The sequence below is a fragment of the Sarcophilus harrisii genome, chromosome 2 (genome assembly GCF_902635505.1).
Source record: "Sarcophilus harrisii chromosome 2, mSarHar1.11, whole genome shotgun sequence".
NCBI classification, from domain to species: Eukaryota; Metazoa; Chordata; class Mammalia; order Dasyuromorphia; family Dasyuridae; genus Sarcophilus; species Sarcophilus harrisii.
This window is the reverse complement of record NC_045427.1, coordinates 464,065,400-464,078,739: the sequence shown is the minus strand read 5'-3', so window position 1 is coordinate 464,078,739 and position 13,340 is coordinate 464,065,400. Positions and strand designations below refer to the sequence as shown.

The following is a 13,340-nucleotide window of genomic DNA, read 5'->3' as shown; positions in this document are numbered from 1 at the left end:
GAAATGTCTAATAAGCAGTTAGTGATATGGACCTGAAACTTGAAAAAAACTGAACAGCATGTACAAAACAGAGAGTTATCTGCATAGAAATGGTAATTCAACAGTTGGGAAATTATGAGGTCACTAAGTGAAAGGTATAGAAAGAGAGGAGATAGTCCAGATAGAATTTAGATGTATACCCAAGATTAAGTATGAACAATGAGTCAGCAGAAGACACAGAGAATGACTGATATCCTGACCCACAGTGTAGTGCTTTCTCTAAAATGCTACATAAGACTCTTGTTTTAATTCCCAATTTCCCACACTGTAATTCCTTTGTTTTTTTTTCTGATTTCTTTGGGCCTCTTTCACAATAACCACAATTTTGTAGTTCTTTAAAGTTTGCAAAATGTTTTAAAAATATTACCCCATTTTATTTTTACAACAACCTTGAGTGAGAGGTGTTATTATCCCTATTTTACAGATGGGGAAAAAAAAAAAACTAAGGCAGATAAGTTAAATGATTTGCTCAGGGTCACAGCTAGTAAGTATCTGAAGTTGGATTTGAACTTTTTTTGAGGCTTTCTGATTCCAGGTCTCATGTCAGCACTTAAGCAGTTTGTACACAGATTCAAAGAATCTTGTGAAGGAAGAAACCTTAAGAAATCATATAAGTAGGAATGCTCAATGACATCCTTGACAAATGGTTGTGCATATGTTTAAAGATCTTTAGTTAATAGGAATTTATTCTGCTTTTGGAAAGCACTAATAATTAAGATATTTTTTCTTATATTAAGCCAAAATATCCTCTTTTCACTATTTCCCCCATTATTCCTGATCCTGTTCCCAGAGGCCAAGCTACCCAAGTCAAAAGTCTTTTTCCACATGACAACTCTTCAAGTACTTGAAAAACAGTGTCTATATCCCTGCTAAGGTTTTCCTCTACAGATATCTCCAGTTCTTTGAATTGATTTCATATGTCATGGTCGTTAGTCTTTTCACTATTCATCTTCTGGATGACAACAAGAGAATTCTGTTGTCCTCCTGGGGTGTATGTGGAGAATATGATAAAAAAAAATCTCCTTCCTAAGACTTGTCAATAGGACAGGGCCAATAAGTGGAATTGTGACTTCCTTGGAAAAGGGAACAACCAGGTAAGGAAACTCCTTCTCTGTTTATCTTAATCTACTGGAGAAGGAAATAGCAGCCCATTCCAGTATTTTTGCCAAGAGAACCTCATGGACAGGGCTGTGGTCCAGGATGTCACAAAGGTGTTTTCATTTGAACAACTTTCTGTGCAATCAAGCGGCTGAGAGGGCTACCTAAAACTCCATCTGACAATATTTTTCTTATGTGAACTGCACATTGTGTCCCACTATGGTATAGTTCAAACTCAGGAGGAGGGGCTTCCCAAGAAGAGATAAGGGAGGCTCTCAGTTATAAGGAAGAGTGCTTTTTTCCCTCTCTTCAAGAAACAAGAGTCTGTTTATTGAGGTCAGAGCTGAGCACTCTGGCTTGGCCCAGGAACTACAAAGTTGCCTCTGCCCTTGAGAGAGTAATTCATTAACTCCCTCCCTAAGGTATGAAATACTTTTTCTCCACTTGGATTGGAGTCGGTTTTCTTTTTTTGCTCTTAGAGGTTATAAAGAACTCAATGTTCTTTTATGTTCAGGCTCTACCCACTCTCCCAGGCCTATCAGCTTTAACACAATAGGTACCTCCCCGATACAGCACACATTCATATACTGACACTACAAAGACCTACCTTCTACCACACAAGTACACACAAACTTTCGGGTTGCATAAGTGGTGTACACATAGTCTTGTGAGGTTCCCCATGGGATGGGACCAGAGCTCCCTGTTACTCCAAAACAGTTTCCATGATCTTAAGCCTTTTACTCATTCTGGAGGAGGCTGCCAAGGCTTCCTCTCCTAATTGCCCTGCTCCATATATGCCATGAAGTCTTCTATTCTTTAATAAGGAAACCTTAATTTAATAAAATAAAAATTAAAAGAACATTTGAATTTCACTTCTGCTTTGTACTACTTATATAGCCTTGGTGCTTGTTGTTGTCCTTTGTTCAAGAAGACCATGACATCAGGGAAGTCATTCTATGACATGCAGGTGACTTGGATTTAAGTGAGGGAGGGCAAACAACTTCTGTGAGTAAAGCTGGCTTGGAAATAGTCAGTTGAAAGACTCTTTCCTTCTTCCCTTCCTTCCTTTCTCCCTTCCCCCTCTCTCTCGCCTTTCCTCCCTCTCTCCCTCCCTTTTTCCTTCTCTCCCTCCTTCCTTCCCTCCCTCTTTTCCTCCCTCTGTCCACATACCTAAAGATGTTCTTAGAAGCAGTTTATTTTTATTTTTTTGCACCTCTGAACCCTCTTAAGATATCTTGGGGTTTATTGGCTAGATTTTTTTTTTAGGGATCAGGTCTTAAAACAAAAACATATGATTCTAAGTAGTCACAAAAAGGTTCTAAGCCAAACCCCATTTGGTTATTGCTTGGGTCCTATTCTACTCAGATTGAATGTAAATGGCAATCATTTCTGCTTTGACCAGAAACCCTGCAGGTCTTCCCTCCCAGATTCATTCATTTATTTATTTAGATTTTTGGGGACTAGGCTAAATAGGAGATTCTTTGCCTCAGTTGCTACCTAGTTTTAATCACAGAATGGGTATGGCCTCAGTCAAACTGAGACCTGTTAAAGATCTCAGCTTAAAAAGGTCAAGGTCTCCCACTGCATTCTGGGCCATCTCCAATCATCCTGATCTGTATCTGGCCATTGGGCTCAGAGGATGCTGAGGAGAATGTGAGGTGGGTGACCTTGCTCAGCCCTCCCTCACTTAAATCCAACTCATTTGTGTATCATGGCATCACCTCCCTGATGTCATGGTCCTCTTCAGGAATGAAGGAAAAACAACAATGCAGCCTTGGCCATCTCATCTTTATCTTGAAGCTACATTTTTCTAATCTGTAAAATAAGGGAATGGGAAGAGAGTCTTTCTTAGACCCTCCCATTTCTGAAATCCTATGATGCTCCCTTAGGAATGTGGAATGATACAGTATCCTAACTCTACCTGTGTGGGACAGAGAAAGATTTATACTTAGAGTATGGTATTTCTTTTTCATTCCAGTTGGCTACAAATTTTCAAGCTTGTGCAAGATTGGGTTCAGAAACAGAGGCCAGGTTCACTTCTGCAGAGAGGATACTCCAGTATATGAAGGTAGGAAGATTCAAAGTAGAGAACTACTACTATATGATCTTTTTCAAAAGTCAGCCAATCAACTGGCATTTGTCTATTAAAGGAAATAAAAGTAGTCTTTGGCACTTCATCAACTCTACTTGCTCCCACCTTCTCAATCCCAATGTTTTGTGTCTAATCCTCCCAGCATTCTAAGGCCTCCTTCTGTTCTGAAGATTTTCATTTAGTCTCCTTTCTGTGTTCCCCCTACCCTAATTGAAACCCATCCACTTTGAAGGCTTTCAGGGTCCCACTAACTGCCTGCAGATTATGGTTATTGATGGCTTAAAATCCAATGAAGTAAATCTATTCTAATAGGCTATTATGTTATCTTTTCAGGTAATTATCAGACCTTTGTTATCTTTTCAGGTAATTATCAGACCTTCAACCAGTCAAAATGCATATATCTCCAGCAGGCCATAAGGTGTAATTTTCAACTGTGGAGTTTTCTGGCTGCCAAGGGAAATATTGCTAAGAGGGAGATATAGAAGAATCTTTTAGCACCTCCTAAATCATAGCTTGTTAACAGTTGGCCTTGGGCTACCACCTCTGGGATAGGGAGAAGGAAATTATAACAATCACTTTCTTTTTCTTTTAAAAAATAAAGCTGTCGGTTCCTGAGTCTTCTTTACACATCAAAGGAGTGAGCTGCCCCCCAGATTGGCCACAGCAAGGGCAAATAGTCTTCAAGGATTATCAGATGAAATACAGAGACAATACACCAATAGTTCTCAATGACATCAACTTGACCTTTTACAGTCAAGAAGTGGTGGGCATCGTGGGAAGAACAGGTTCTGGTGAGAGATTCCTTCATCTACCCTTTTGCCCATGTTCTTTGTAAATCCACAAGTAGTCAAGGAATAAAAGTCAGAATCTGCTGTTATTTCTTCTTACTTTCTCTCCTTATTCCATAGAGTTACAGAAAATGAGAGATGAAAGGGACTTAAGAGATACTTTTGTGTACTCCCTTTTGTTGAGGAGGAGGAGAGTCAGAAAGGTGATATTACTTGAACAAGGTCATAGCTTGTGAGTGGCAAATCCAGAACCAGAATCCAGGTCTTCTCCCTCTCAGTGCAGTGTTTTCTACATTTTAGAAACAAAAGCAGCTTCTTGGCTAATAACTTATAACCCTTCTATACTGTGAATGTCATGGGGGCAGAGATCCTGCCTTATTTAAATTTCAGTTCTCAACTCATGTTTATAACAATATCACCTACCTAGTAGGAGATTAATATTTTTTTTGTTATAGCTTTTTATTTACAAATTATATGCATGGGTAATTTTACAGCATTGACAATTGCCAAACCTTTTGTTCCAATTTTTCCCCTCCTTCCCCTCCCTCCCCTCCCCCCAATGGCAGCTTGACCAATACATGTTAAATATGTTAAAGTATAAATTAAATACAATATAAGTATACATGTCCTAACAGTATCCTTTTGCTTTACAAAAAGAATAAGACTTTGAAATAGTGTACAATTAGCCTGTGAAGGAAATCAAAAATGCAGGCAGACAAAAATATAGGAATTGGGAATTCTATGTAATGGTTCATAGGCATCTCCCAGAGTTCTTTCGCTGGGTGTAGCTGGTTCAATTCATTACTACTCTATTGAAACTGATTTGGTTCATCTCATTGCTGGAGATGGCCAGGTCCATCAGAACTTTTAATCATATAGTTTTGTTGTTGAAGTATATAATGATCTCCTGGTCCTGCTCATTTCACTCAATATCAGTTCGTGTAAGTCTCTCCAGGTCTTTCTGAAATCATCCTGCCGTCATTTCTTACAGAACAATAATATTCCACAACATTCACATACCACAATTTATTCAGCCATTCACCAATTGATGGGCATCCATTCATTTTCCAGTTTCTAGCCACTATAAACAGGGCTGCCACAAACATTTTTGCACATACAGGTCCCTTTCCCTTCTTTATGATCTCTTTGGGATATAAGCCCAGTAGTAACACTGCTGGATCAAAGGGTATGCACAGTATGATAACTTTTTAACATCATTCCAAATTGCTCTCCAGAATGGCTGAATGTATTCACGATTCCACCAACAATGCATCAGTGTCCCTGTTTTCCCACATCCCCTCCAACATTCCGCATTATCTTTCCCTGTCATTCTAGCCAATCTGACAGGTGTGTAGTGGTATCTCAGAGTTGTATTAATTTGCATTTCTCTAATTAATAATGACTTGGAGCATCTTTTCATATGGCTAGAAATAGTTTTAATTTCTTCATCTGAGAATTGTCTGTTCATATCCTTTGATCATTTATCAATTGGAGAATGGCTTGATTTCTTATAAATTAGAGTCAATTTGCTATATATTTTAGAAATGAGACCTTTATCAGAGTCCTTGAATGTAAAAATGTTTTCCCAGTTTATTGATGCCCTTCTAATCTTGTTTGCATTAGTTTTGTTTGTACAAAAACTTTTCAATTTGATATAATCAAAATTTTCTATTTTGTGATCAGTAATGATCTCTATTTCTTCTTTGGTCATAAATTCCTTTCTCTTCCATATTTTTGTTTTTTTTTAAACTGACTATATTATTTATTGAATTGTATCTCTGAGCTAGTACAAATCTAATGAAACAACCAGTCCTTGTCCTCCAGTGCCCACAAATGCAGTGGGTAGTTCAGGAATTAAGGTTTCCCTGTGGAACTGGCTATCTAGATTACTGTGTAGCCTTGGGTTTCCAAGCAGGGCCAGTGAAGGGCTTCAATATGAAGGTGGTAATGGGATCATTTTACTCTTCACTCCTGCAGGAAAGTCCTCTTTGGCAGTGGCTTTATTCCGGCTGGTGGAACCTGCTGCTGGCAGCATCTTTATTGACAACATTGACATCTGTAGTCTTGGCCTAGAGGATCTGCGGTCCAAACTGTCAATCATCCCTCAAGATCCTGTCTTGCTATCAGGCACCATAAGGCAAGCCTTATGCCTAAAATTTAGTTTAATTCAGCAAGCATTTAGTTAGTACCAACTAGTGCCAAACACTGTTCTGGGTAGTGCAAATATAAAAGCAAAAAGGGGAGGCTTATATCCTATTAGACTTTAGATTACATCACCATAGAAAGCATATAGCCCATCCTCCATCCTTCCATTCTACAGAGGAAAAAATTTAATTCCAGAAAAGGGGAAGCCAGGACTAGAACCTAGGTTTCCCACGCCAGTTCTGTCTCTACTACATTATGTACATTATTTTACTTTCTATTCTACATTATTCTCCTTTCTCAGGAGAATGTTTACAGTATTGCGTAAGACAAATGAACCACATTTGAGAGAAATGATCCAACATTTGCTCCCTAGTTTTCCTTAATATGCTTCATTGATAATTATTGAAAAAGTATTTCCTTGTTGTATGGCAGGTTCAATTTAGACCCCTTTGAAAGTTACACTGATGAGCAAATCTGGCAAGCTTTGGAAAGAACATGCTTAACTAAGACTGTGAGTAATTACCAACACCAAAAAAAATTTTAAACAAATGAACTTCTTTGCTTTGGGAGATTTGAGAAGGGTTGCTATGATCTGACTTATATTGCCTTTCTGGAAGATACTTTCAGGATAAGCTAAACTATGTCCATATGGCAGTGAATATATAAATAAAGGCTAAATGAGGCAGAATCTGCTTCTGCCCCTCTTTCTGGGAGTGGTGCTCAGAGTAACACTTGTATCTTTGTGTGGCAGATCTCAAAACTCCCAGAAAAACTGTTAGCTGAAGTTGTGGAAAATGGTGGAAACTTCTCTGTTGGGGAAAAGCAACTTCTTTGCATAGCTAGAGCCCTCCTGCGCAATTCCAAGGTAAGGAAGGAGCAAAGAAGGACCAAAGCATCATAACTAGAGCTAGAAAGGACCTTAAAGTCATCTATTTCAGCCCACTTAATTTTACAATTTGAGAAAACCAAACCCCAGAAAGGTTAAGTAACTTGCCCACATGATCTATGTTAGTGGCAAAACCTAGATTCAAATCTAGACTTTGACTACAAATCTAGCACTCCAGAACAAATACTCCAAATTGTCTTTAGGAAATGGAACCAAGATGGTAAAGTATCAAGAAGTATGACCAAGCTCTATGCCTCACTTCCAAGAAGATTTAGAAAATGCAACAAACTGAGTACTAATTAGAAAATAAAAAGCAAAACAAATTAGTTTTTATAAATGAACTGAGAAAATAGAGGGGTGAAAACAGGAAGAGAAGAGATATGAAAAAATAACTGAAAAGGGAATTAATAGCTTGGCATAAGAAATATAAAACTGTACCCAATTAACAAATTCCCTGAAAATGGGAATGGATTAAATAAAAGATAATGATTCCATGAGACTGAAAAAAATGGAAGAAAATGTGAAATATCTCATAGAATAAATAACTGAACAAGGTGAAATAATTTAAGCATCATTGGTCTGCCAGAAAGCCATAACCAAAACAAACAAAAAACTTACGACATCATATTTCAAGAAACCACAAAAGAAAACTGCTCAGATCTTTTAGAACTAGAGGGCAAAGTGGAAACAGAATCTACTAACCATCTCCTTAAATAACCCCCTAAATGAAAATTCCAGGAATTCAGTGCTGCTAGGTCAAAAGAAAATATTTTGCAAGTATCCAAGAAGAAAGAATTTAAATACCAAGGAGCCACAGGAAGGATCACTCTTCATTTAGGAGCCACCTCAAGGAGCAGAGAATTTGAAATACAATTATTCAGAAAGCAAAGAATATGAATTTACCATCAAGAATAACTTAACCCCCACTCCCACCAAACTGTATACAATCCTATCAGGCAAAAAATATGAGACTCTAATCAAGTAGAAAACTTCCAAGCATTTCCAATGAAAAGACCTGTGCTACCTAGAAACTTTGAAATGCAAATACAGGAGTCAAGAAAAGCATCAAAAAAGGTTACATGAATGAATAATTACAAAACACTTTACATTATAATGTGGTGAGATGATAGATAAATACCCTCAGGACCCTTCATCATAAGGGACCACAGAAAGAGTTTAATTAGACAGAAGACCTGTGAGTGGTTCTGTTAAGTTTTTACTATCTTAAAGAAGAATGTAAAGGAAAGGGAAAGAACAGTAAAAAGGGAGAGAAGAATGGGAAAAAGTATCTTACATAATTGGGGTGTACAAATTGAAATTTATACAAACAAGGTGAAGGGAATGTGCAATAATTGTAACTCTTATCTAAACTGGAAGAAGCAGCACAGTTGTATATAGAAAGATATTTCACTTAACAGGGAAACAGGAAGGAAAGGAAAGGATAAAAGTAAGGGAATAAGAGTGAGGATAGATTAAGGGAGGGATTATCCTAGCAAACAAACTCTAAGGATGTACAAAAATATTTCTAGGAACTCTTTTTGTGGAAAGTGAAGGGATGTCCATTAATTTGGCAACAATGGAACAAGCCATGGTATATAAATGTGATGGAATACTGTTGTGCTATAGAAAATGATAAAAGGGATAATTTCAGAGAAACCTGGAAAGACTTGTATGAATTGATTTAGAGTGAAGCATACAAAAACAGAACAGTTTTTGCAATTATAATATTATAAAAACAAATATTTCTGAAAGACTTGGGAACTTTGATTGTGACTAAGCATGATTCTAGAGGACTAATGATGAGATAAAACATGCCCCTAACTTCTATAAAGAGGTGATCGATTGAGAATATGGATTGAAACATTTTTTTGGACTTGGTTAATGGGGCAATTTGTTTTGCTTGACTATACATGTTTGAAAGGAGGATTTATTTTTTGCTTTGTCATTTTATTGGAGAGGGAGAGAAGAAAAGACTGACTCTTGTTAGTTAAAAAAATTAATTAAAAAACCATCATTAGGAGATGAAAGAGCTATAAGCCTTCTGAAAAGATATTAACTTTCCAACTTTTTAAGTCTCTTTTAAATGTTATTTTCATCTATGTAATTGTCTTCTTTTCTCTTATTTGATCATACATTATGTCTGTCCAAGTTCTCCAGTCTATATATAGAAATGTTCTTGATACAATATTTGCCAATAATAATAACAGTAACTGATTTGGAATTGTTTCATCAATTGTTTCATTAGGAAGGGAGGTTGATATGGCAATATAGTTAACTTGGATAAGATTTCATATATGATATAGAATTAAAAAATAGTTTGTGAATGACCAGACCCAAACAAAAGAGGAGGGGAAATAGTTCAGTAAAGTCAACATATCGATAATATAAAATATCATATGTGATAGTCTATATCCATAATTCTCTATTTCTATAATGAAGGGAAGGAGTTCAAGGAGAATAGTTTAATAAAAAGAAAAAAACCCAAAAATTTAAAGGAATGACATTTAGATTGGTTTCAAAGTTGTGTAGATCAACAGGCTAAGAGGAGAAGGGAGCTTACATAGGATACTATTAGCAAAAGTACTGAACTGAGATAATATAGGGAATATTGAGGAGACAAAAATATTCAAGCTAATTGTGCATTACAAAATACACAGAAGAGAATAATATGAAATGAGGTTGGAAATACAGAATGTATTTCCAGATTTTTTCATCTTTGAATGCTGCATGGAAGAGTCTGTACTTTAATCAGCAGGCAATAAGGAGCTAATGAAGATTTTAGAGCACAAAATTAATATAAAAATGTATTTGCATGGGAATGGTGTAAATTTTTACTTTTATATAATTTTTGATATATGAAAAGAATAAGTTGTCTTGGGGACATTATAAATCCCTAGGGACTTTGTTATGTACTGTTATTGTACTGTATTGCTAGCTGTATTGTACTGTATTGATAGCTGTATTGCTATCAATTGCTAGCATTGATGCACTGGATAGGGAACTGTGTAGGGATGTAGAAGATCTGAGTTCAAATTCAGCTTTAGACACATACTAGTTAGATCACCCTGGGCATATCACTTAACCTTTTAATAGCATCTACCACCCAGGGTTTTTGTGACAATCAAATGAGATGATAGAATTTTTAAAGCACTTAGCACAATGCTGCACATAAAAGGGACTTAATAAATGCTTATTCTCTTTTTCCTTTCCTCAGTCTGAGTTCCAAGTATATTTTCTATTTCTTCATTATTAGATCATATTAATAGATGAAGCTACTGCCTCCATTGATGTGGACACTGATGCCCTGATCCAGCACACAATTCGAGAAGCATTCCATGGTTGTACGGTGCTGATCATTGCACATCGCATCACAACTGTCCTAGATTGTGATCGCATCTTAGTCATGGACAATGGAAAGGTACAAAGAACTTCCTGGGACCAAAGAGAGAGCAAAACTCATAAGAAGGCAAAAGGTCTTCTCCTCTTTCAAGACAAGTCATGACCCCCAGACACTCAACCTTTTAGAATATTAGCATCAGAAAGAACCCTAAAAATTAGCCTTCATTTTAAAGATGAGGAAACTAAAATTTATCAGGGAACACTGAGATAACACAGTGAGGTACTGGCGGGGCTAGGATTTTAACCAATATTTCTTGATACCAATCCAATATTTTTCCCTACTCACTTTTTTTTTCTTCTTCCTATTTCCTAGGTATTGGAGTATGACAAACCTGAAGTCTTACAACAGAGACCTAATTCGGCATTTTCAGCTTTGCTGGCAGCAGCACATAAAAACATAAAGTTAGAGCAATAGTGTATGGGAGAACTCTAGGTGGATCTGGAGTTCAGAGATAGAACCAATTCAACCATTAAGCTCTGAAATCCTCAAAGCAAATAGAGATATTGATATAAATACTCCAATGAACTTAGTTTATTCAGAAATCCAGATTATGTTAGCATTTGAAGATGATGTTACAGCAGAATGGACAGGTTTTTTTTTTATTTAAAAAAAATTCAGTACTTAAAAAAACACTAACTAAATGAGTATTTCTATATATAATATGGAAAAGGAAAGGACTGTACATGAAACTGAATCTCTATGATGTAGAGCTTGCTTTTCTTTTTAAGGATACAATAAACTCAACATCTAACTTTCACACTGACAATCTGTAATTCCTTCTGGCCTTCTTTCTCTTCTCTTCTAATTTTATGTTGAGGGAGAAGTGGGAAGAGAAGAAAATCCTATCAGCCATTTACTTTTCCTTTCCAACTCAACTCCCTGGTCCCTCCCAAAAACTGAAGGAAAAAAAAAACATAAAAAATCTTTGTAATAGAACAATGAACCATACAAATTTTCACATGAATATTAAATAAATATTTAATTTTACAACTTGAGTCCAATACTACTTTGTCAGTAGTTTGGCTAGTATGCTTCATCATCAGTCCTCTGCAATTGTGATTAGCCATTGCCTAAGAGAGGCTTTGGTTATATTATCAAAATGTTGATATGTTGTCTCATTGTTTAATTATCTTTGACCTACAAATTCTTTAGGATTGACTTATTTAGTCTCCAATTACTTTTTTTTTTTAGAGCATTTGTCAAAAAGCAGTATGTTTAATGATTCATATGTAGATTTTTGAAGGAAAATAAAATAATGATAACAATAAGAGTCATCTTGGTTATTTTCCATTTATATCAGCCTCCCAAGGAACAGATGATGTTGTTTGAACTACTCACAAAATTTTCATGTTCCTTAGTATTCATTCTTTTTTTTAAAAAACGATGAATATTATTTATTATATAGGTTTGCTTTTTTTTTTTAATTGAAGCTTTTAATTTTCAAAATATTTGCAAGGGTAATTTTTCACCACTGACTCTTGCAAAACCTTGTGTTCCAATTTCTCTTCCTTTCCCCCTCACCCCCTTCCCTAGATGGCAAACAATCCAATATATGTTAAATATGGTAAAAAAATATGTAAATCCAATATAGGCATACATATTTATATAATTATCTTGTTGCACAAGAAAAATAAGGTCAAAAAGAAAAAAATGAGAGAAAATAAAATTCAAGCAAACAACAAAAGAAGTGAAAATGCTGTTATGATTCACATTCACTTCCCACAGTCCTCTCTCTGGGTGTAGATGGTTCTCATCATCACAAGATCACTGGAACTGGCCTGAATCATCTCATTGTGGAAGAACCACGTCCATCAGAATTGATCATCATATAATCTTGCTGTTGCCATGTACAATGATCTCCTGGTTCTGCTCATTTCATTTAGTTTCAGTTCATGCAATTCTCCCTAGGCCTCTGAAATCATCCTGCTGATAATTTCTTATAGAGCAAATAATATTCCATAACATTCACATACCATAACTTATTCAGCCATTCTCCAACTGATCCACATCCACTCAGTTTCCAGTTTCTTGCCACTACAAAAAGAGCTGTCACAACATTTTTGCTCATGTGGGTCCCTTTCCCTCCTTTAAGATCTCTTTGGGATATAAGCTCAATAGAAACATTGCTGGATCAAAGGGTATATACAATTTGATAACCTTTTGAGCTCTAATTACTTTTTAATGCTTTTTTCTATAGCCTCTTATTAAAGCTATTAAATGTTATTTTTATTGCAATGTGTTCAGTCAAGTATTTGTTAAATATTTCTGCTTTTATGCATTTGTTTGATAGTTTTTACATGCTATGATGTACAATTTTTGTAAAAGTTCCATACAGTGTTGAAAATAGGTATATTTCTTTCTGTTTCCATTCAGGAATTTCCAGAAAGTGATTATATCTAACAGATCTAAAATACAATTCAGGGCTTAAATCTCTTTCTTGTTTATTCTTTGGTTAGCTTTATTTAGACTAGAAAGGGGCACACTGAATTCCCCAACTCTTATAGTTTTACTTTTTCTGTCACTTATAACTTAATTATTACTTTAAATATTTTGATGCTATGTGATTTACTATATTTATGTTAGGTACTGATATTAATTTATTGTCTATAGTGCCTTTAAGAATAATGAGTTCCTTATTTGCTTCTTTTAATCAAACCTTTTTTCTGATCCCTTTTCTGAAATTGATTGCTGCCTCTAATTTTTTTAGTTAAGCTGAAGCATAATTATTTTTTCTCCAGTCCCTTATTTTAACTCTTTCTATTTCAAGTATTAATCTTTTAAATTTCAAGTGTGTTGCATATACACATATATATGTGCACATGCACCCATACCCTCAATTTCTCCTCACTTTTCCCTACTATTTTCCTTTTCCCTCTCATTTATTTTTTTCTT

General features: G+C 35.7%; 1 protein-coding gene across 3 annotated transcripts in view; it reads left to right on the top strand.

Annotated features, from left to right (window-relative positions):
* The window catches only part of ABCC11 (ATP binding cassette subfamily C member 11), an 85,205-nt gene extending 73,391 nt beyond the window's left edge, over positions 1-11,814 (top strand). For 2 of the 3 annotated variants that reach the window (XM_012553799.3, XM_012553798.3), the window contains exons 25-31: positions 3,116-3,205; positions 3,831-4,020; positions 5,995-6,154; positions 6,595-6,673; positions 6,914-7,027; positions 10,302-10,466; positions 10,761-11,814. In XM_012553799.3, coding sequence (XP_012409253.1) covers positions 3,116-3,205; positions 3,831-4,020; positions 5,995-6,154; positions 6,595-6,673; positions 6,914-7,027; positions 10,302-10,466; positions 10,761-10,862 — 900 coding nt within the window. In that variant the 3' untranslated portion in view covers positions 10,863-11,814. The remainder of the gene's footprint in view (positions 1-3,115; positions 3,206-3,830; positions 4,021-5,994; positions 6,155-6,594; positions 6,674-6,913; positions 7,028-10,301; positions 10,467-10,760) is intronic. The other variant, XM_031954438.1, reaches the window with a different exon arrangement.
* Positions 11,815-13,340: the final 1,526 nt, after the last annotated feature.